At 40.3% G+C, this 25568-nt stretch overlaps 1 protein-coding gene across 3 annotated transcripts in view; it reads left to right on the plus strand.

Moving 5' to 3' along the window:
- fbxw4 (F-box and WD repeat domain containing 4) overlaps positions 1–25568 on the plus strand; it is an 80387-nt gene that overhangs the window by 3931 nt on the left and 50888 nt on the right. For all 3 annotated transcript variants that reach the window (XM_049601235.1, XM_049601237.1, XM_049601236.1), the window contains exons 2-5: positions 3959–4054; positions 5586–5771; positions 8297–8429; positions 8647–8732. In XM_049601235.1, the coding sequence (XP_049457192.1) occupies positions 3959–4054; positions 5586–5771; positions 8297–8429; positions 8647–8732 (501 nt within the window). The remainder of the gene's footprint in view (positions 1–3958; positions 4055–5585; positions 5772–8296; positions 8430–8646; positions 8733–25568) is intronic.

Here is a 25568-nt window from a genome sequence, read left to right on the forward strand (position 1 = left end):
CACAAATAGTGAATTCAAATTTTAACCTGTTACATAAGATATGCCTGCGTCCCGCGATGCAAACAAAATGACATTGATAGCTGCTAACTTCTTCCTTTGCCACCATAGTATGGGACGTGGAGTGCAAAGAGGATAAGGTTTGTTTAAGTGTCAGCTCACTCATCTTAGTATGCTTTCCCTATTTTCATTGTAATAGTCACATTTAATTTTTATTCTTTCTTATTTTTTGTTGTAAAACCTTAAACATAGAAAAGTAAGTGAACTTGTCATATGATTTATGAAATTTGTGTAGACTATTGATTTGTTTGGGAATTAGGAGTGTTCTTAAAGAGACAGTTCACCCCAACTACAAAACTCCTGAAATCATGACCTGAGGCCTGTACTGCGAAACAGGATTTGAAGTTTGAAGGGTTTTCAGCACTACGAAGCTGGTTCTCTTTTTACAGGGATAAATCACAGTGGTAACTTATACTGAACAGCTTACCTGCTCCAGAGCAGTTTAACTTCAGGGGATCAGATCACAACCTGTCAACATCCCGAAATCTGACCAATCAGATCACTGAAGAAAAAAGTAGCCATGAAAGAAAGTCCGGAGTGACAGGTGAAAAAGAGGAGCCTATATGCTGTTATAGCTCAGCAGAATCATTTAATATTTCCACTGGTTTCACATGATTTAGCACTATTTGAAATTATTAAAGGGATAGTGCACCCAAAAATGAAAATTCAGCCATTATCTACTCACCCTCATGCCGAGGAAGGCTCTGGTGAAGTTTTAGAGTCCATACATCCCTTGCAGAGATCGGCGGGGGGAACGGCTAGCACATCTAATGGCAGACGGTGCCCCAGACTACTGTCCAAGAACACAAAATTGAAACCACAAAATATCTCCAACATGCTCATCCGCAGTAATCCAAGTGTCCTGAAGCCCCGACATAAAAAGTTGTTTCGAAAAATACATTTGAACTCTGTTTTTAGCCTCACTTTAGCCTGTAGCTCTGACTGCTTCTCTGTGCTCCACGCTCACGTGTGCGCTCTCAGGGTGCAGGCATTGCCAATTCTCAGTCTGAGCAGCAAAGACTTTCCTCATCCATTGGCATTGCTTTGCATTTGAAACAACTACACCACCAGGTTTCCAGTGCTCGACTCTGGTATTCTGCGGCTGGCCGAGGCTCATGAGCTGCGGCGGCTGCTTCGTCCAGTAGCCTGAGTTCCGTCCATATACTCGGGCTCAAACAAATACGGCTCAAAGAAATGCTGTTCCTCCTCAATTTCAAAGTCTTCAGACATGTTGGGCTGTCCTTTGCTAAAAGACCGTAGTGTAAGTTATCTTTTAGCTACTGGGGTTACTGTTGTCTCTCCCTGCGGTGTATGTGTCACGTGATATAAACACGGGTGAGCAAAGCTCATGCTTTCACTGGTCTCACATAAGAGCGCACAAGTGAGCGCAGAGCACAGAGAAGCAGTCAGAGCTACAGGCTACAGTAAGGCTAAAAACAGAGTTCATATGACGTTTTTCAAAATAACTTTTTTTTGTCGGGGCTACAGCACACTTGGATCACTACGGATGAGCAGTATGGAGATATTTTGTGGTTTCAATTTTGTGTTCTTGGACGTTAGTCTGGGGCGCTGTCAGCCATTAGGTGTGCTAGCCGCTCCCCCCTCTGATCTCCGCAAGGGATGTGAGGACTCTAAAACTTCACCAGAGCCTTCCACTGCATGAGGGTGCGTAGATAATGGCTGAATTTTCATTTTTGGGTGCACTATCCCTTTAAGTTTATTTTAGTCCGCAGTGATAGTGCTGCTACTTTTACACTGGTTTCTTCACTGCAGCTCAAAATAACATGAGACACTTGTGTCTCATGTTATTTTGTGATAAGAACTAGGATAAAACAAGGATTTGTGATAAGAACTAGGATAAAACCTAATATTTTATTAGTAAAATAGTCCACACACTGTTAATTGGCTCTCGTCCCTATAAATGTAACATTTTGGTCAGACAGACCTCATTAGTCATAAAATACTTTTCCACCCTTTACTTTAGTAGCAGAAACAGTCTGGCATCACTTTAAAGTGTTTTATGTGACATATTTAGAGTAGTTTCATCATCCTCCAACCTCAGTGATACCTGCACGTAACTTAAGTTTGGGATGATGGTGAATTTTAAGATAGTGTTTTCAATCTTTCTGGATTTTCTGTTTTCAGATTACATCTTGTCGTTTACATCCCACACCACCGACATGTTACTGTCTCGTCGACAAAACACTTACGCTACCGTTTCATCACATATCATATGAAGCAGCCTACTTCATTCATGGTTCTGATGATGTCGCTCACAATTAACTACCCGCCTCTTTCACATGAACGGCTTGTGGCTGGATAGGAAAACACAGCGTTGACTGAACTAGTTAATAACCAGCTTCATGGTACCGGTTATCCAGACGGCCAATGTTTGGGTTAGTCAAACCATAAAACGAGAAGATATCCTGGGAAAGTTGACCTGGCTTCGTAGTACAGACCTCTGGTTACTAAGGATAATCCACAGACCTTGTTGTGAGCAGTTTTATGTAGCAACTTTTTCTTTGTACTGAACTACACGTGTCTGCCAACCTTGTCAATGTGCTGAAGAAGGAGTACATCTCAACAGGCACTACTGAGCGAGCTAATGTTACATCTCAGCTAAAGAGGACACCATTAACAGGCTCATTCAAGATGAGCCAGGCCTGCGCAGATTCAGTCACCATGGCCGCACAATGCATGGCAGTTAGTTTTGTGTCCGATTTCATCCTGACTAGCTCTGATGTCATGCAAAAGTGGATAATGATAATCTCGCGAGATCGAGGTGGCCGCAGTTTTTAGAGCCAGACACTGGAGTTGCTCTCTACCAATTGCAAGATGGGAAACGCCTGGCTCTCACCTGATCTAAAAGCTGATTGGTTCAGATGTTGACTCAACAAGATGACGTTTTAGATAAACTTTTCATTTTTGTTGAATTTCAGAGATTTAAATGATATTTGTCTCATTTGAAATTTTATTCTGTGAACAGAAAACATGTTGTGTGACTGATGGTGAAGTTCAGTCATCAGAGACCAAATACATTCATCATAAACTATAAGAGTCTACTGTATATTAATATTGGACTGCTTTAATTATTGAAGAATTTAGCATCACAAAGACTACTAAGTGGGATGTGAGGATTCTTTAAATAACATCTGTACAGGTGTGAAGCCCTGACTGTATCTGACTGATCTTTAATGAAAGCTGTTATCTTGTATTACTTTCCTCTGAAAACATTAACATTATAGTTAAAACACAATTTATTTAGCCTATGTAGTTGAGGGCATAGATCTGCTCTGCAGTAGCAAACTTATGTTTTCATGTAAAACGGGGGTTGAACCTTGAACATAAATTACAGATTGCCTGTAAAGCATTTTAATAGGCTACTGTGTAATAATAAAAAAAATTGGAGACTGAGAACAAAGTAGTCTGATAACATGTTAATAAAGCCTCATCAGATCTAACAGGATGTGAGTGTACAGACTGAAGGCAGCTGGAAACTGTTGGGAATTTGTCAGACTTCACTGCAGCTTTTCGTCACCGCCTGACCTTGTCCACTTTTCAGACGTGGCGCAGTTAATCTCAAATGAGCCAAATGTTTATCTCTCGGGCTGTCATGAGTACAAGCCTCTCATCCATAAGTAGATGCAGGATTCTTTCTGCATTGTGATTCGGTTGGTGGGAGTACTTAGGTGACATGAAGTGGCATTAAAAAGTAGTTTCTTTCTCGTGTAATGCTTATTTACGTGTAAAACTGGAATGAATTAATCATTTAAAAGAAGTGATCCAGTATGTCGTCTACCACTTAACAGATGGGATGGAGATGTTTTATACATATTACACAATAATATCCACCCTTCAAAATCTACAGTGTAGTGATGTTAAACTGTCACTGTCATTGCAGATATCCTTCCATCCCGCTGAAAGAGAGAGTGAAGATAGCTCAAAACTGGTATGATGGTGTCTGCAAAAGGGCAATTCCTCTCAAATGGAAAACAAAGTGAGTATTTTATTTATTTATTTATGTATTCACCGTTAAAAGGCTGGTATGCTTCAACCTTTTTTTTTTACTCAATATCAACCAAACAATATGAAGTGTAACTCATGAGAAATGGAATATGTATGAATAGGTAAGAATGTAGAGATTATATACTGAACATAATGGCCTCTAGTTTCCCGGCGCGGTGCAGGGTGGCACAGGGTGGTGAACCCCGCACAGAGCTAGTTTCGAGCAGCGCAATCCAAGGCATGCTCAGTTTGGTTGTTTGGCAGACCGAGGTGCACTGAGATGGGTGTGGTGGCGCAGCAGGGGGAGGTGTCGACAGATCCAGCTTGGCGCAGTGACAGTTTTGTGCCAAAAGGCTTTGCAGAAGGTGCGCTAAAAGCTCGCCAGCTGAAACCAGGTCTACTGTCAGCGCAGGGGGAGCGCAGCCGGTGTAAGTGGAAGTTTGGCTGACAGTGTACACATGTCACCAAAACCTCACAGGCAGGTTTCCAGAATATCAGGCACATTAATAATGCAATAAATACCCAAAAAACCACAATTCAATGCAACTATCTGCAATCAGCACATAAATGTATCTCTATATCAACTGTCTTGTCACATCTGATGTCAGATCAAAGGGGATTGGCACCGTTTGGCACGCATAATGGAAACCCAACCTGATTTGATTAACAAAACTAATGAGTTCACATCCCTCTCAGCCAACCACAAACAGCCACAGCATCAGATAGGGAGTATATATTCAGCATCTGTCATCTTAGAAAAGTCAAAAGAAAAGAAACAGAGTGAGACTGTGAGAGAGAAAGAGAGAGCACGCCCGCACGAGAGAAACGCAACATTGATTTACAATTGTGGTGACCTCCTCCCAGGCTACCTTTGCATCATCAGCCCGTGGAGGTCTGCTCGCAGTTCCGTATATTCGGACACTGTGAGCTTGAACCTCCCGGACCAAAACATCAGTTTCCTCCTGGGAGAAGTTTGGCCGTCTGATGCTGCTGCTCTCTTCTGCCATGGCAAATTGAGTAAACTCTCATTACGCCTTCACGCGGCGCATTTAAGGGTGAGGAGAGGGGCTCATTTGATTGGTGTGATGTGTGTAAAACCCACTCCACGCCTCTCTCCTCCCTCTTTCTGACTTACGTAGGTAGGAGGGACGGAGGTGGGAAAGAGGAGTAGCTGCGCCAGCGCGCATGGTGTGCCAAACTTGCAAAATCTGCCTGGCCACACCCAGTTGGCGCCTGGCCTCACCTGGTCTGCGAAACTAGAGGCCAATGTGTTTTACAGTAGGATAAGTCCTCTGAGGCTGTTTCCCCAGCATCCAGTCTTTATACAAGGCTAGGCTAACCATGTCCTCACTCTGTCTCCGTATATAATTAACAGACAGATTCTCACGAAGAAACTTAACAAGCGTGTGTCCCCAAATGTTAAACCATTCTTTTAACAATCATCACCATTCTGTCATGGGGACTTTACATTCATGTTAGCTTTACTCCCATCATTACACTTAAATCGCATATTTTGTCTTCAGACTGTTGCCATGGTTGCAGCTAGATGGGGACACACTGTTTCTGTCTCAGGCTGCTGATATCGGAGCGTACCATCTACACAAAGACTCTGGGAGGCTTCAGCGTAACCCATATGAAATCTACTCGGGCCACAAGGGCGATGTCTGTCGCTTTGTTCTGACGGACTCTCACCTGATCAGTGGTGGAAGGTACCATGCTTTGTTTTCCTTGTGACTTTATTTGACATAGACAACATGTATTTATATCTCATATAGGGATTTTCATATCTATCTATCTATCTATCTATCTATCTATCTATCTATCTATCTATCTATCTATCTGTCTGTCTGTCTGTCTGTCTGTCTATCTATCTTATTTATTTATTTTTTAATTATTTTTTTTACTTCAGTTACTGATGTTATGAAGCGTTCGTATAAGCAGTCTAAAATTAGGGAGATTATTGAAACAAAATACTTTGTACAATGTTATGTTGTACTCTGTACAACCAACAACATGTCAGAGGGCTAAAATGCTTATAGCTGTTAAAAATGGCGAAGCTGGGGATCATAAACCACTCTGTGGTGTTTTGGTATCTGATAACGCTTCAGGCTTATTGATCTGTTACTCAGAGTAGACTTCACCAGTTTTCATTCTCTTCTCTGCACTCTATGCCGCATTCTCAGGGATTCAGACAGACAGTAGACGGTGAACCTTATATAATTTTAGTGGATGAGAGTGGGACGGTTAAATTAGGAGTGGCTGGAAGAGAATATAGGCAACAATAATGGTAGGTGGAATTGCCTTACAAACTTGAGATAATTCAACATTTTGCCATCCTCTAAACAGAATTTACAACTGGATGTTACGTAGCTTCTTCACACCGGACTAAAACATGGACAATCTGGACAATTACTGGACATTTCTAGAATAATTATATAAAATAATAAACACAAAATACCTTTATATAATATATTTTATTCCATTCATTGTAAACAATTCCACATCAGTAGCACAACAAATTTTCATGCATGTTTGGTTTCACCATCCAGCCATTCCATTGGATTGTTAGTTTGTTTTTGCCATGTTGTCCAGAAGGTGTTGTCCATGAGCTGTCTACCGTGTGCCTGATTCCGTGTGAACGCAACATTTACAACACACCCATTCCAACAAGACACAGGGCTATTTTCCACTTCAATATGGCCTTAGTCAATGGCCAGCAAACAAAAAGTCAGACTCCATCTATGAAAAGTTAAAAATAAAGAGAGCAAAGGTACTGTATCCAAAATTATAGTTAGCCCATTTTCAATTTAGCCTTTTCCCAAACAACTGAGCTGGATAGGAACATGTTCTGTTCTTTAAGCATACTTCATCAAAACCAATAGCTAATTAGCACATAAGACAATGTCCAGAGGTAGCAATGACACATTTCCAACAGTCCTATCAAGCTGTTCCTTGGCTAACTCATGAGCATAAAACATCATGCTAATGAAGTGTCTTAACAATCAATTTAATTAAATAATCTCAAATTAAATCTTAACCTTGGAAATAATTTGACAAAAAAGTCTTACCTCAAGGCCTATTTACCAGCTTATTCCATTGACACAGCTACACTGAATACTTACCATCAGTAAATTGAGTTTCCTCAGTTGTCATAAGCCCATTTTACACAGAGAATGCACTAAAGAGCCGCTACAAAGTCCTGTCTTTGTGTCTCCTTTGCATTTTTACAAAGAACCAAAGGACAGCTGCATCATGCCGCCCTAGTGTGTAATTATAGACAGCATCCAGGCATCGCTGAATCAAAAGAGGTGTGATGGGCATGACATGTAACACCACAGCATCAGTGTCTAGTGTGACATAAAACATATGCATCAGTAGCACTCTATAAACAATAGCAATGGCAAAACATGGCGGCAGTGCTTTATAAACAATAACAATGGCAAAACATCAGAGGGTAAGGAGCTCCTGAATCTCACTGTTTTAACAATTTGTGGACATTTACAGCTACTGTTCTTCTTCTTTGAGTTAGCCACTAGCTATAAGTAGCTACTTTCTAAATCTCCTGTGGTGGGTTGCATGCATAACATGCTGTAAAAACATCACACCTATCTTGCCAATGGTCCCATCCTACTGCCTGTCTTGTTTATGCAAACATCAATATGGCGCTGTTACTACCTCCTGTGGCAGCTTGAGATCGAGAAATCTCTGTCCCCCATTCTGTGATTGTACCTTATATACAAAACGGTGAGGCAGCGTGATATTTTCGCCTCGAACAGGCAGTGTAACAGGGGCTATAGAGTTGGTTCACTTGTTATCATGTAACCTAGTAGTTCTGTCATTTGTCAACAAAGATATCTGTTTACAAATGAAGGTCATGAAATGTGGTGTAAAGCTCTGGAAAAACCTAGTAAGTGGACCTTGAATAAAGATTTGATTTTTTTTTTCCCGCCAAACTTTGACTGCACTTTACTGTATTTGTGCTGAACTACCTGGCAGTGAATTATATAATATCGTACCACAATGTACATTAGTTATTGCTGTGCATGAAATTGGTCGGTAAGTAAGACAAGCTTGAGCGTGAGTGGAGAAGTACACAAATGAGACATAAGAGAAGGGCTTTCAACTCATGCTGGAAGATGACTTGCAAATGTTGTTTTTCAATAAAGCCTCACGTGTTTTGTCCAGCTAAGATATCAGACTAGTCCTGAAAATATCTCTCATTTGTCTGTGTAAGTGATGGCAAGATCCTGGTTCACAGCAGGAGGAGTGACATGTCGGTGGAATTATCAGGTCATAACCAGGAAGTCAACTGCCTGGATTCAAAAGATAGACTCATCATCAGTGGATCCAGAGACCGAACAGCTCGGGTCAGAACACCACCACAATTCACATTTATTTATATGATACACAGTGCCATGATCTGCACAACCCACATTGGTTAACTGCATTGTTTTGAAACAGAAACTGTACAATTCTTCTGAACAAGAAAATGGCATGTTTTATTGCAGATTCAATTAATCATATAGCATCTCTGTTTATGCAAAAGTTATTTAATGTGTTAACTGGTGACTTTTGTTTCTCTAGATATGGACTCTGACTTCCAGCTGCCCGAGAGACACCATCCCCATGTATGACAGAGTGTGGTCTGTTGCTATTAGTCCCACATTGAGGTAAGAGTCACAGCTCAGAATCACTCACAAGAGTTTGGTTAACAGGAGCCACAAAGAGGTTGACAAATGTAGCTGTCAGTGGAGGTGGTACGCTCTTGAGATGACATTAATTCATGGTCCAGCAGGTCAATATCTAACTTTAAGCTAACCTCAACTGCATACAGAGCATACTGGTTTAAAAACGTCTACATGGTGGTAATGTAATTAGCTGGAGGCTGATGTTGGACTTGTCTTGTATCGAAGTCAGGGCTCTAAGCTAACATTTTTCACTAGCAGCACAGTGGCCCCTAACTGAAAATTTTAGGAGCACAAGCAGAATTTACACCATAAATGGACTTGCAACGCAAACATTCACATCCCTATCATTTTCATTGTATTACTGATGAATAATTTGATAATAATTGCAGAAATGGCTATTTGCTTTCAGTTCACAGTGACACATTTTATTGTACACTTTTAAAAAAGCAACATTAACAATATAGCTGCAAGCAGCAATTGGGGGGGCAAACAACATGGCAGGGCAGATTCTGTAACCTTGGCAGCATAATGGAAGTGTCAGAAACACGGCAGTAAACACTCGAGAAATGTGGGAATTTCAAAAGAAATTTGGCAGAAATGCTGCACACTATACTGGCCAAAAGGCACCAACTCTATTGCAAGTCCTCAGCCTGAACTGGACAGCCTGGAAGAAATTTGGAACTTTGAATGAAATTTGGTACTGAACTGCTGCACACAATATTGGCCAATAGCCTCCATCATTTTTGAAAGTCCTAAGCTATGCTAGAGAGTTTCTGAGATATGAGCACACTTCCAGTGGTCAAAGCCGGTAACTATATTGAAAATTCTTAGGATGAGGTGATGAGTCCATGCGCAAAGTTTGGTTTTGATACATTACATCAGATCCCCCTGTGGTGTACAGGGTGCATCAGAAGGCCAGCCTTTATAATTTGGCCTCCTGGATCTTTTGGCCTGACTGGACCACATCTGAACAGCCTCTCTGGCATCAAAATCCTCTAGGCTCGGTCCTTCCATGCTAGTTTGAATTAAGTCCTCTACTGTGTCAACATGTAGAGACCCCCTGACATCAGTTTTGATCCTCTTCTGTGCAGAAAATCCTCTTTCACATACAGCAGAGGAGACAGGAAGGGCCAGCGTGATATGCACTAGTTGGAGTATGTTCTACAAAGAACAAAATTTGTTAAAATTAGTTGAAGCTTTATTTAATAAAAAGAAGTCCTAATTGCCAAATAAATTAATGAGGGTATGATATGTAGGCTACCTTATAATCTGAGCAGAATGGCAACTTTGTTAGCATCATCTCCCATAATGCGTGGTAAGACTTGTTCATGTAGTTCTTGAAAATGATGCTCTGGCCAGGAATCATGATTGAGTATCTTGAATGACCTCCCTGCCTTTGCTGTTGCTGATGCAGATTCTTCAGCTATCAAGGAGCAGAAAAAGAGAGACAACAGAAAGACAAAGATGAATGTGTCATAATGTTATGTCTTATTAAATCTTCACAGAAAAAAGTATCTTGAATGAATATAACTTGCCAAGTAGACTATTGAATCTTTGCCTAATGTGCTGCATAGTGCAGTCAACAGTTGCTGTAATTGCTTGTTGTAGCTTTGGTGTGCTGGTCATGGAGAGCCCATCCTTTCCCAGTCTGTCAGCTTCTCCTTTGATGGTGACCCCCTGAGTTCACACAACATTTTACATTAAGATATTATGGACCTTTAGAAAACCAAATCAGTAGCTGAAATTATTCAAGTAACTGCTTACCTGATACTTGTACAAAGGTTGAGTCTCACTGTCCTCTTGTCATCCTCTTTGTGCCTTAAAGGATAACTTCAGTATTTTTCAACGTGGGCCCTATTTCCCCATGTGTATGTGTGTGTATGATTCATAGGTACAACTCGTTTTAAAATTGGTTTAGTATTGAGGGAGGCGGATGCAGCCGGCAACTGCGAGGTAGATATGGGGGCAAATGCGTCCCGTATAAGTTTGCGCATTAAAAGTGCTTTTTTTCGCCACTGACCAGTTCAGATCGCTAGTGCTATCTCTGTAAATAGCATACTAAAATATTTTCTTTAAACATGTTAAATATTAAGGGGAAAAACTACACATGACCAGATAAAAATGATTGTATTTGCCCTTTATACTTTGCAAAGGGCATCTCTTCCTTGGCTATGAAAAAAGCTGTGTTGAATTTCAAAATTAAATCTGCTTCATTTGCACTGTGATTCGCAGCCTCTTCCATATGCATCAGGTAGTGAAGTACCACTTTGTTTATTTGTGAATAGGTCACGGCAGATTCTGTGCTTTTGACTCACGTTATGTTTGACCAGTGTGTCATGTTTGACCTGGGTAGTGCCAGCCTGGTCTGAAAATTTAGTGTAACCCGCATGTTGCAGGTACTGACAGCAGAATTTACAGCTCATTAAACTGGTGTCTTTTGAGTACCTTAGCCATATATATATATATATATATATATATATATATATATATATATATATATATATATATATATGAGACATACTGACTGAAATGGGCCAGCCAATCTTTGATCTTTGTAGTTGTGGTTTAGAGGTGCCTTTGATTTTTGCCATGTTTACACTCAGACACTTAATAACCTACACACACACACACACACACACACACAGCATTGTTAACATGCAGGCAGACAGATGCAGAGCACTGTCATGTTTGACCTGGGTAGTGCCAGCCTGGTCTGAAAATTTAGTGTAACCAGCATGTTGCAGGTACTGACAGCAGAATTTACAGCTCATTAAACTGGTGTCTTTTGAGTACCTTAGCCATATGGCTAAGGTACTCAAAAGACACCATTTATACAGTTACACCAGTTGTATATATATGTATATATACATATATATACATATATATGTATATATACATATATATGTATATATATACATATATATACATATATATGTATATATATAAATATATATATATATATATGAGATGTTAATATATCCACAAACATACTGACTGAAATGGGCCAGCCAATCTTTGATCTTTGTAGTTGTGGTTTAGAGGTGCCTTTGATTTCTCAGCCATGTTTACACTCAGACACTTAATAACCTACACACACACACACACACACACACACACACACACAGCATTGTTAACATGCAGGCAGACAGATGCAGAGCACTGTAACAGTATCCTGACTTCACCACCTGCTAGTCAAGCAGAGAAGCAGGTGATTGTCCATCTGGCTGCAGAGTGGAAACATCACAGCTCGAACACTCTGTAAAAACGTTTAGGATTCATTTATATAAGGTACAGCAGGTGATGCTAGCACCTGAGGTTTCTGCAAAGCAGGACACTGACTGTTATATACTGGTAGTTTTTTTTCTTTTTTAGCAGTAGGGATTCGCTTGACCTCACAAAACATGTTTTTGACCAAATCTCATGAACTCAGAAGCTAATTATGACAGAATTTCACACAAATGTCCAATAGAATAAAATGATGAAGAAACACTGTTCTGGCCTTTACTCAAAGTCATATTTCATGAACAGAAGGGGAGACATTTGATTAGATACTGAGTAGAGATGCAACAGTTCTCGGTAAAATAATGAACCGTTCAGTCCGCCCCCTTATGGATGGCGGGTTTTCGGTTTTGCAATTAATTTTGCATTGATGCTTTACAGGCCACTGTGCGTGTGGGTGTGTGTGTGTGCCCGTCCACGGGCCGAGTCCATGGATGTATAAAGAGAACGGCCGAGTCAGCCTGCTGCACAAAAGCCCTCCCCGCGAGTTAATGTCCAATCACTGTTGCTCTGCCCACTCACCCCCTCACACTGTTGTAACTGGAGCTGGGGAAAGTGACGCTTGCCTCACACAGAAAAGAAGCGGAAAAAATAAACAAAGAGAGCCATGGCAAGTGCAAGCGGAGGAGCTGAGAGACAGAAGTTTGAAGAAGCACCGGCTTCATACAAATCTCCGTTGTGGGATCATTTCGGTTGAATACAGAGATGAGGGAGTGAAAATAGTTAACAGAAATTTCACTGTCTGCGAACGTTGCTTGAAACATGTCCCATACGTAAAAGGAGACATGAGCAATAAGTGCAAGCAAGCATCTCCAGCGTAAGCACCCTGATGTAACGCTTTCTGACAGTAAAGGATTCGAGAGGTGGTTTACCATTTGAAAGTGTTGTGTTCAGTAACTGTTTACATTTGAAAGAGTTTCTAAAAGATATGTCATACTACTGTATTTAGTATAGTGTATACTGTAAAAGTTGTCAAGGTTAAGAGGCTGTTAACTTAAAAAAATACAGTATGTTTACATTTGGAAAAGTTTTATTCAATACACCAGTGATACTGGAATTGTTTACTGCAAAATGCAGTTTTTACTGACAGGCAAAATAAAAAAGATAATTTTAGGGGGGGGGAATTGTTCTCTTTAAGCACAAAACACGTACCGAAACCGAACCGAAACCATGGCCCAAAAACCGAGGTACAGACCGTGGTCTACCTGTACCATTGCACCCCTAATACTGAGTATGTGATAATAATTTTGTGTGCCCATCTTGAAATTGTGCTAATTGTAAAGATCTTCTGTGCTGCCAGGGGGAAGATGTTTGTGAAGCATCCATTTTTTCACAGACATGGATGTAAATTGTAATTGCAACTAGACTGGTTTGATTCAGCCGTAGGGTGGTATTTCTGGTTTGGGATTGTTGCAGTCTAAAATGCCTGATTTCACAGCAGCTTTATTACAAAATTGCAATGCATGTTGCAGTGTTTTTATACATTTCTTTTTGCGATGAAATTGCTGGAGCAAGTGAAAATTGCAGAAATATTTGCTTTTTTGTGTATAATTCATTAAAAACCTCAGCAGAGGGAATTGTCTAAGTGTGTTCTAAGTAGCCTCACCTAAAAGGCTGAATGAATAAATAACACTACTCCTAACTCCTAAACTATTTCTTTATCAGACACACACACATTGTGTATGCACATAAACACACACACACACACACACACACACACACACATACACACAGTTGGTCATGCAAACATGCAAGCACGCCTCTATCACTTTGCGATTCATACTACATTAACGCTTCCACTAACCACACATATTTAGTCTAACTCACTTTGATTCTTTCAGTATGTGCAAAAGATGTGGATGTAACAGCCTGTGTCATGGTGATTTGTCTTGTCTGTTGTTTGCATGTTTCAGCCATTCTCTGTGTATGTTTTGTCGAAGAAAAATGTTTGTCAGTCAGTGACTTTTGTTTCTGTTCCATCACAACTATTGACGCAGTGTGAAACAGTTTACACAATCTTTTGTGTAGAACATCAAGTAATTACCTCCTCCGTCTTAAGATGATTTGTAAAATCAGTAAAAAGGTGGAGTAATTGGCTTAAATGGAAAGTCACAAGAATTCAAAAACCCCAGATTGTGTTTCATGATGTTTTGCAATATCCAATATGAACCCTATAGAGTGAAGTTTTTTTATTTATATCTTTGCATGTCACCTACTGTAGTGTTTGGTTAAGGTTAGGGGAGTAAATAATAGGGGTGTAAATCATCAGTTTCATTATGATATGATATAATAATGATTCTTTGGACAACGATACGATAATTGCCAATATTACAAAGGCTGCCAAGATACGATTTAGATTTGATACGATTCAGGGGCCTGTGATCAATAAGAGACGATATCATCTGCCCATTTATCACAATCAGTTACAGAAGACACTTCCCCCCCATTCTTTTTTTCTTTTGGCCATTAAAGATAAAAAACAACACAGAAATAATAAGTACAGTAAAATTTACTTTAAACTGACTCCACTAACACAGAAAACAGCACATAGGATAAATTAACCTTCAGGGCTCTCTGCCAGAGAGACCTTTCTGGAAGACTCTTTTTATTTTAAGTAAAAGGGCAGGAAAACATCATCTTTTTCATAAAACTTAAGGACTATCTGGTTTCTTGCCCTACAGGCAGACTTCTCCCAACAGCCATAAACATGGATTAACAGCAAGATCATTTGACAGAGGTGTACAGTTCAGCTTAGTAATAACTGTCAAGGTTCATGGACAAATAATTGTTTTTTAATAGTTGCTCATTATTAGCTGAAGACTGTTTACATTGCATAAATTAGCCTAGCGGCTAGCAGACTTTTTTTCCCCCTCCACTCAGCTTAAAAAATTACATGTAATGTTGTCATTTTTCTTACTCACTGTTGGTTTAAGCCACTGCAGTGTAGTGAGCAGTTAGAAGAGTGAGATGTGGGGCGCTGGTGGCTTAGTGGATAGAGCAGGCGCCCCATGTACAAGGCTGTTGCCGCAGCGGCCCGGGTTCGACTCTGGCCTGTGGCCCTTTGCTGCATGTCACTCCCTCTCTCTCTCCCCCCTTCACGCTTGTCTGTCCTATCAATTAAAGGCTAAAAAGCCCCCAAAAAAATCTTAAAAAAATAAAATAAAAAAGAAGAGTGAGATGTCCGAACAGGCAGGTATGTCATGTTTTATCTCATAACAGCATTGTTTACATACGGCATGTGTTCTGTCTGTTGATCCGTATTTTCTCCAAAATTGAAAATATTTCCACAGTGCTGATTTATTCCTGAATAAATAACGTTATCCTCATCGTCTCTCTCTCTCTCTCAGCTGCTTGCCATCTGCCTGCTGCTGTTTGACTGTGACACAGAATTTCAAAATAAAGGCATGTCCTATAGATGATGATATGGATCGATGTTTTCACTTTGCATCAATGATATTGTATTGTTAATCATTGATGTATTGATCCAGATTGATGGATTGTTACACCCCAAATAAATGAATGCGTAACCTACATTTAAAGTAACTAAAACAGTCATTCATTTAAATGAGACCACTGTGTTGGCATGGCAAAGAATCAAATACATGCAAATGCACGTGCCTGGTAAATGACATTGAAACTTAAAGAGTGTATTTCTGCTGTTTCCCCTGATAAGAGTTCCTGTCCCACAATATGATAAACCGTCTGATATCTGTTAGATTCACTACATACCCATCTATAACACCGACTTCCACACCTCTGCTTTCCTCTTGCCTATATAAAGGACACACTGCCTCCTGTATTTGCACTTCACTGTTGAGTCATCCAGTATGGACAGAATTTCTACAGTTCTGGACTGTTTTGAAATGGTTATACCCCTGACCCATTATACAAAAGATCTTATCAGTATTCATTCCTTAACACCTAATATTAGAATTACCTCTAACCCTAGATCCAACTTGAATCCTTTCAACCCAATCTTCCTCCAGTCTAGGGATGTAACAATTACTGGTAAAATGATAAACCACGGTAAAATTCCTGACAGTTAGTATTACTGTTTCAAATTTTAATTATCATTAAAACCATGTTTGATTACCGCACTCACGATGATACAGACATGACACACTATACGATGGTCAACACCAGTTATCCCCGGTCGTCTTTCACAACGTGTGTGATGTCATCGGGTTATTCTTGTCCTATTTTTTATTACTTTTACTATTATTTCAGTCACTGTGTCTGTTCATGTGCCAGCCGAAATGTTGTTGTAGACACCTAAAAAGCTAATAAGTATTTCACAATAAAAGCCTATTTAGAAAATGGAGGGATTCTCTCAGCTGAGGTTATAAGGGACTTTTTATGATAATAATGATAACCGTGATAATTTTGGTCACAATAATCGTGATATGAAATTTTCATACCGTTACATCTCTACCAGTCATGTCCTAAAGCCTTGTAAATAAGTGGGGAGCAGATAAAATGTCCTCATTTTCAGTCAAAAATTGTAACTGTTGCACACAAGGAAATAAGAAATCCAGTATATCAGCATACATGCATGGTGGCATTATCTGTCTGATCCAGGCTTCGCAGAGACTCTCAGATCTGAGAGGAACAGGCAGATTATCCACATCATTAATTCTCCAATTTGCTGGCTGAAATAGCAGACTGTGCCTCAGTCCACCGCCCCCTCATAATGGAAACCTGCTCCCTACCTCTCACTGACCAACGGCCTGGTTAATTAAAATTCTTCTGGAAAGCAGGTGTCAACTCACTGATAGACCTGTTAACTGACTTCTGCCCCACACACCAAGTATCTCACCCCTCCTGATCCCTGAAAGGTTTAAGCATAAGGCTAGCTATAAGTCAAAGGATATGGCAGAACAAATAATATCAAATCAAGCAGTTGAGAAAGAGTTGAAGAGCTGGGAGTGAAATGGCTGCAACAGACAATTAGGTCTGAACTAAAACAGTCGTGATTGACTTCCACCAATGTACCAGATAGCCATTGTTCTATGATGTAATTGTCATTTTTCTCATCAGATATTATGATGCAGTATGCATGTATTATAGAACTGATCAGTACTCACTTTATATTGTGAATGGTCTTTAAAATAACTTTGTGTCATATTTGCTGAGTTTTGAAAGATGTACATGACACAGATGTTTGTTTTTCAGAAACATATTTTAGTAACCATTGAGCTGTAAAATAAGAAAGTTTGCAGCCCCATCCACCATATTGGAAACAGTCAACTGAAGTACCAATCACCACCCACCAGCCAGAGCACACTTTCTTATCTTACGTTGCACTAAAATGTGTTTCTGAAATCCTTTGGCTAGAGAAATAGGCAATGCAGTAACAGAATCTTTATTCATATTTGATCAGCGACCGCAGTTTACAAGTGGTGACTGACATGATTGACAGTTGCGTTAGAGACTCCTCAGCTTTGATTGGTTGTTTTCATTCACATTCATTGAACAAAAAGCTAATATAACTAATTTGCAAAGCTGTTTGGAGATGTGGATTAGGACTACTTTGAATTTTAAGTAACAAACTTTTTCAGTTTGCTATTGCTGAGACACTTCCGCTGATGTTAACCATGCCTCGAAGGAGAGACCCCTCAGTAGACTGTAGATCAATAACTGATTTATTGTAAAGTGGAAAGGGTTACAGAGTTACCTGCTAGACTAAAGATATTCATCCATTCACAGTCAGACAAGTTGTCTACAAATGGGGGTGACTGAGAAATGTTGCATGTCTCTGTACATGTGGTCACCCAGCCAAGATGACTGCAAGGACACAACGAGCAATTGAGCTTAGCATTAGTTAAGGCAGCAGTGGCGGTTCTAGGCCAGTTTCAATGGGGAGGCCAAGCTAGGGCCAGTCCTTTTGATACAGGGGCACATAGAAGTACGGTCAAATATCTAAGTCTGAACAATAAGATATATATATATGTGTAAGGGGGTCCGGGGGCATGCTCCCCCGGGAGAAAATTTTGTATTTGATTTAAAGGCATCAATCTGGTGAATTCTGAGAGCAAAGTTATGATGGCAGAATATGCTTAGATTTCAACATCTTTGTGCTTTTTATGTGTGAAAAATGTTCCATTTTTACTGATAAAAACACTAGTTGTATGTTATGGTGAAGTGTTACACTCAAAATACGGCTAAGTATTAGTGGTTAAACATTTCAGTAATCAAAAGAAAAATGACTGACGTACTGATCTGTCTCTGGAGGGCTATTTTAATATTTAAAATCATGTGCAGACAAAATATTCTTTTAAAATTCTCACACTCACAAGTACAGTTCCAGATACGCAAAACAATACAAAATACGCAAAACGAAAGGAAAACAAAAGGTGAGATTCAAATAAATTACACACAAACAGGCACAAATTACTGCTTTCCTCCCTCCCTCTCGATTTGCAAGTACAGCACCCTGAATCAGAGCATTTCAAAAGCCCTCTGGTAGTTGAATGTCTCTGGGACAGGCCCATTTATAGCAACCTACTGGATCCGTGGTGTGGGCGATCCAGCCGATGCGCGGGTGCTGGAGCTAATAGCAGCCATTCAAGAAGCTGCTCCACCAGCCGCGGCCTAGAAGCGGCTCGGCGCTCCGCTCCGCTAAAATTACGCGCCGGGTCTATTTCTGACGGCACGTCAATTTGCACAGACCAAATGAGTCAAACAGGAAGTCAGGCGCAGAAAAGACGAGAGTATCCAGTCGATTTTCAAAATAAAAGACCCATGAAAACTCCGTATCGTATTTTACATCACTACATAAACATGATGTGACAGGCATGAGTCAAATGAAAAGGAAAAAGTTTTCAGAGCTTACCTCAATGGTGCTGTATGTTGCCGTGCAGGCTCAGAGTTGTCTTAAATACAGCCACACAATTCTCTACTGATGTGTTCTGGGTGTTTTCAAGAATGCTCACGAAGTGGATGTCAGTATTCCTCAATATTCTGCTTAGAAATGCGGTCTGCTCTATCAACTCAGGCTCACATTAGAGCTAGGAGAGCGACATCTGTGGTGAGGCCGGGGAGGGTGAGGGGGAGGGAGGGGGGAGCCGAAGAATTCCCAGTAGGAGCTCCAGCCGGTGCGCTACAGAGTGACGTTCATTTACCGGAGGCATTTTATATCTGGCCAGTTTTTGGAGACTGTGGCAGGGCAAATTAGTCAATGTATGGGAAACACTAAACACTAGAAAACTCAGGCCCTTTTCCTTCTTGTGTGGTGTATTCTGCATGATTCACTGGGTGCGTCTCTTTAAGTGGTCCGACCGGCAACCTGTTGAGACGATTTAGTTCCGCGTTCCCCCTCCGACTCCTCAGCGGGGGGGCCACAGGGGGGGCCGGACTCGGAGTTACAGGGGCACTGGCCCCTACTGGCCCCCGCCTAAAACCGCCATTGTAAGGCAGGCCATGATGTCAAGCTCAGCTTACATCCTAGCTACATCAGCTGATCTCAAACAGCCCAGTCAGCTGATGGAGCAGCTGATTGATGGAAGGGAGTCAGCTTATAGATAACATGATTCTTCTTCTTCTATTCTTTCTATGCAACCAACTGTCAATCTCATTCAGGGTGCCCTATTTAAACTGCTTTGGCCTACCTTATGTTGCTTTCTCTTCAAGCTGCTTTGCAACCCACCTCCACCCCAGCTCCTCCTTTTCATGTTGTGTTGTTCCTGGAGGGTCTTGGTGGCTGCTCTCTCTGCCTTAGGCTTTCCTTGTAGGCACATGGAAGGGCAAAGAGGTGTTCATGGAAATTAAGTTTTCTTTAAATAAAGTGATCATGACTGAAATATGTGTACTGTAAAGTGTAAAAAGAGAAAAGGCTTAAATGCATGTCATTGGAACAGGTTAAGAATTCTGTTCATGAATCAACCCAACAAAAATACTGTGGACAGACTTCAAGTAAGCCATTCACAGCAGATGTTCAAAGAACCTGGTGTAACTAAAACAGTTTTGTAATGGGTCAAAATCCCCTTTGAGAGGTCTACCAATCTAATCTGCAGCTACGTTTTAGGAGGTTCAGTCAGATATTAAATCCAATGATTCACCTACTTTTTCCACCAGCAATGTGAATGTTTATTAGGTGTGTTCAGTAAATACATATTATATTTGTTTCTGTTATTATTAACTTAAGTCTGTTTTTTCTATACCTTAGATAAAGAGCAGATAACATTTTATGACCAAATAAGGCAGAAAACCAGGTAATTCCAAAGGGTTCAATCTCTTTTGCTTGGCACTATATTTACACTCAAGCAGCATAATACACACTATAAAGGGCAACTTCTGTATTTTTCAACTTGAACCCCATTTTCTCATATTTTTGTGTCCAAGTAACTAATGGCAACAACAGTTTTTGAAACTGGTCCAGTATTTAGTTAGACTGCTGCTGCCAGCTGCAGTGTAACAGGCTGCAATGTTACCACTTACCACAATTGTGCATCGTCAATTTACGTCCACTAAAAGTGCTTGTTTTTTCCACTGACAGGCTCAGATTATTATTTTAAGTGTCTGGCAACATAATGGAAAGAGACTGACCTTTTTGATTATGAGTGAGGTCCTTTGTGTTAACCAAAAACAGCCTCGAAATTGCTACTGCGAAAGCCACCAGACTCTATTTAAATAAAGAGTAATTTTATTATCATAAAACACACTTCATTCAAAGTCCACAAAATAGAAATTACAAAAGCTGTCTTGGTTTGTCTTTCCTCTGTTTCAACAATCACCAGCTCCAGTTTGATTGCACTGAGTCCTTAATTCACCCAGTTAGATCTGAAAATCTGCTGGCTCTGCTGTTTATTAAAATGGAGTCTGGTGGGTTTGACAATGATAATTTCAGGGCTGTTTCAAGTCAAAGAAAAAGAATTTTACTCTTTAACACAAAGATCTATCTCTGAAATGATAATGTTCCATAATGTTGTTAGACACTTACAAGGGAAGGGAAGGAGTGCTGGACACCCTTTAACTCTTCACCTGCACTGAAAGTGTGCGACGGATGTAAATTATGTATGCTGCACAGCTGTTCAGCTGCACTATGTACATTGTCTAAGCTAATGACTTGATTTAGTTAATATAGACTGCAACATGTGGTAGTGTGACAGTGCTACAAGTGTGTCTCAGAGAGAATGAATAATGTGAAAATCATTGTCCTTGCAGTCTTAAAACTCAGGACCATGATCCGTGTACTCCAGCTTATCTTGAACATAGGTTCCCTCCTCATGTGCACACAGTTTGACTTAGTTTTTATAGTGTTTGTGTGTACGCTTTGTTTGTTTCATTCTGGAGGCTTTCAGTGAAGACATTACTAACAATACTACTATGACAGCGGTAATAACTTTTCAGGGGAGATTGCATAATAGTTGTTCTTTTATAATGGAATAAAAGTATATAATGTTTTGAAACATCTGCTGAATAGACAGTAGATATAGCACTGACAGTGCAACCCTGGTCTCCAGCAGCCAAGATGTTCTCCAGTCGGGAGGCTTATTCTCTTTCCAGATGTACGACTCAGGGCAGGTGTTGTAAATCACTCTCTTGAACAGTTTGTGGCATTTGTTTGTGCCATGTGCCTCTTTGACAGATTTTGTTAGATCTTTAAAAGTTAGTTCAGAGTGAATGTTGTGAACGGTGGCTGCCTCCACAGTACACCATCCACCAGAACAGCTTTTGTTAGACATGTAAGTCTCTGCTTCAAACACCTTTAATCACATACAGCAGTTGAAAAGTCTACAGAAACAGCATCTTTATGCCTTCTACCGACGATTTCAACTATGTTTTTGGATTTTTTGTCCGTCCATCCGTCCCATGCTCGTGAATGCGATATGTCAAGAACTCCGTGAGGGAACTGCTTCAAATTTCGTACAAACGCCCATTTTGACTCAAGATGAACTGATAAGATTTTGGTGGTCAAAAGTCAAGGTCACTGTGACCTTGCATCCATCTTATTCTTGTGAATGCAGTATCTGAAGAATGCCTTGAGAAAGCTTCCTCAAATTTGGCACAAATGTCCTAAGTGGGCTCAAGAATGAACTGATTAGAATTTGGTGGTCTAAGGTCAAAGATCACTGTGACTAATTCAATTCAATTCAATTTTATTTATAAAGCCCAATATCACAAATCACAATTTGCCTCACAGGGCTTTACAGCATACGACATCCCTCTGTCCTTATGACCCTCACAGCGGATAAGGAAAAACTCCCCAAAAAAAAAACCTTTAACGGGGAAAAAAAAACGGTAGGAACCTCAGGAAGAGCCACTGAAGAGGGATCCCTCTTCCAGGACGGACAGACGTGCAATAGATGTTGTACAGAACAGATCAGCATAACAAATTATCAGTAATCCACATGACACAATGAAACAGAGAAAGAGAGAGAGAGAGAGAGAGAGAGAGAGAGAGAGAGATGCAGGTAATGACAGTAGCTTACAACAACATTATTGAAAGTAATAATATTATAGTTATAGTTCTGGCTACTGCGGTACAATATGTTGAAAGTATGTATTAATATCTGGCAGTATACAAGTGTGACAATAGTCATATGTGTATAATAACAGTAGAAGTATGACTAATGACTAATGATAACAGCAGCAGCAGCAGGAGGCATCTGGCAGGACCACGACAGCAGCACAACCACACACGTCACGCTGTCCAGGCACCGCTGCGATATGAGTTAATCTGAGAGACAGTGGAGCACAAAGGCTCCGGAGAAGAAGCCGAGTTAGTGACATCCAGAATGGCCGAGTTAGCAAGATGCAGTAATAGAATACGAGGGAGAGAGAGAGAGAGAGAGAGAGAGAGAGAGAGAGAGAAGGAGAGAAGGAGAGAAGGTGCCCGGTGTATTATAGGGGGGTCCTCTGGCAGACTAGGCCTAAGTCAGCCTAACTAGGGGCTGGTACAGGGCAAGCCTGAGCCAGCCCTAACTATAAGCTTTATCAAAGAGGAAAGTCTTAAGTCTAGTCTTAAATGTGAAGACGGTGTCTGCCTCCCGGACCGTAACAGGAAGATGATTCCACAGGAGAGGAGCCTGATAGCTGAAGGCTCTGGCTCCTGATCTACGTTTGGAGACTTTAGGGACCACGAGTAACCCTGCGTTCTCAGAGCGCAGAGTTCTGGTGGGATAATAAGGCACTATTAGCTCTCTAAGATATGACGGAGCTTGACCATTTAGAGCTTTATAAGTTAACAGTAGGATTTTAAATTCAATTCTGGATTTTACAGGGAGCCAGTGCAGAGAAGCTAAAACAGGAGAGATATGATCTCGTTTCTTAGTTCCTGTTAGTACACGTGCTGCTGCATTCTGAATTAGCTGGAGAGTCTTTAAGGACTTACTAGAGCTACCTGATAATAGAGAGTTACAGTAATCCAGCCTTGAGGTAACAAAAGCGTGGACCAATTTTTCTGCATCTTTTCGGGTCAGGATAGGCCTAATTTTTGCAATATTACGCAGATGAAAAAATGCAGTCTGTGAGGTTTGTTTTAAATGAGAATTAAAAGACAAATCTTGATCAAATATTACTCCGAGGTTTCTTACGGTAGTGCTAGAGGCCAGAGCAATGCCATCTAGAGAAACTATGTCATCAGATAAAGAGTCTCTGAGTTGTTTGGGGCCAAGAACAATAACTTCAGTTTTGTCTGAATTTAACATCAGGAAATTGGTGCTCATCCAGGTTTTTATGTCTTTAAGGCAGTTATGGAGTTTAGTTAATTGATTACTTTCTTCTGGCTTCATCGATAAATACAACTGTGTATCATCCGCATAACAGTGGAAATTTATAGAGTGATTTCTAATGATGTTACCTAAAGGAAGCATATATAGAGTAAATAGGATTGGTCCGAGCGCAGAACCTTGCGGAACTCCAAAACAAACTTTGGTACGTAAGGACGATTCATTATGAACGTGAACAAACTGAAAACGATCAGATAAATAAGATTTAAACCAGCTCAGTGCAGAACCTTTTAGGCCAATTAAGTGATCCAGTCTCTGCAGTAGAATTTGATGGTCAATTGTGTCAAACGCCGCACTAAGATCTAATAAAAGGTCATTTGTAATTTTAACTAGTGCTGTCTCAGTGCTATGATGCACTCTAAATCCTGACTGAAATTCCTCAAATAGATTATTATCATGGAGAAAATCATACAGCTGGTCTGCGACTACTTTCTCAAGGATCTTTGACGTAAAGGGAAGATTAGATATTGGTCTATAGTTGGCTAACACCTCTGGATCCAGGGTGGGCTTTTTTAGTAGAGGTTTAATTACAGCTGCCTTAAAAGACTGTGGTACATAGCCTGTTAATAAGGATATATTGATCATATCTAATATATGAGTGTTAACTAAAGGAAAGACCTCCTTAAGTAGCCTAGTTGGGATGGGGTCTAAGAGACACGCTGATGATTTAGATGAAGAAATCAATGCGGTCAATTCTTGGAGAGAAATTGGGGAGAAGCAATCTAAATATATATTAGGTTTTACAGCTGTGTTTGAGGTTAGATAGGTACTGTCTGAGGACAGGAGGTCATGAATTTTGCCTCTAATAGTTAGAATTTTGTCATTAAAAAAGCTCATAAAATCATTACTGCTAAGGGCCAAAGGAATACAAGGCTCAATAGAGCTGTGACTCTCAGTCAGCCTGGCTACAGTGCTGAAAAGAAACCTGGGGTTGTTCTTATTGTCTTCTATTAATGCTGAGTAATAGTTTGCTCTGGCATTGCGGAGGCCCCTCTTAAAAGTTTTGAGACTGTCTGTCCAGATTAAACGAGATTCTTCCAGTTTGGTTAATAGCCAATTCCTTTCAAATTTTCGCGATATTTGTTTTAACTTACGGGTTTGAGAGTTATACCAAGGAGCGAACTTTCTTTGCTTTTTTAACTTCTTTTTAAGAGGAGCTACAGAGTCAAGTGTTGTTCGCAGCGAGCCTATAGCGCTATCGACAAAATGATCAAAGTCGGTACAGGAAACCTCTGTTACTGAGGGACTTGGTATTGAATTTAATGACGGAGTAATCTTTTCCTTAAATTTTGCGACAGCACTATCTGATAAACATCTAGTATAGTAACTGTTGCTGAGTGGCGTGTAATCGAGTAAAAAGAAATCAAAAGTAATCAGATAATGATCCGATAGCGAGGGATTCTGTGGAAAGACTTTTAGATTATCAATTTCAATTCCGTACGTCAGAACTAGATCGAGGGTATGGTTAAAACAGTGAGTGGGTTCATGTACACCCTGACTGAAGCCAATGGAGTCTAATAATGAGATAAACGCGGTAGCCAGGGAGTCATTATCAACGTCGACATGAATGTTAAAATCGCCTACAATAATAACTTTATCTGATTTAAGAACTAAACTGGAACTCTAATAGTTGTCTATTAGAATTAAATAATTAAGTGATGAAATTTGATATCCAAAAGGTCAAAGGTCAGCTTCACTGTGTTCTTCTGTACTGCTGGGTTGAAGATGTGTGTGAAGCATCCATGTTTTCACAGACATGGATGTAACCTGTATATGCAACTTGACTTGTTGGCAGGGGCATATAACCACA

Source organism: Epinephelus fuscoguttatus, linkage group LG16 (assembly GCF_011397635.1).
Source record: "Epinephelus fuscoguttatus linkage group LG16, E.fuscoguttatus.final_Chr_v1".
Taxonomy (NCBI): domain Eukaryota; kingdom Metazoa; phylum Chordata; class Actinopteri; order Perciformes; family Serranidae; genus Epinephelus; species Epinephelus fuscoguttatus.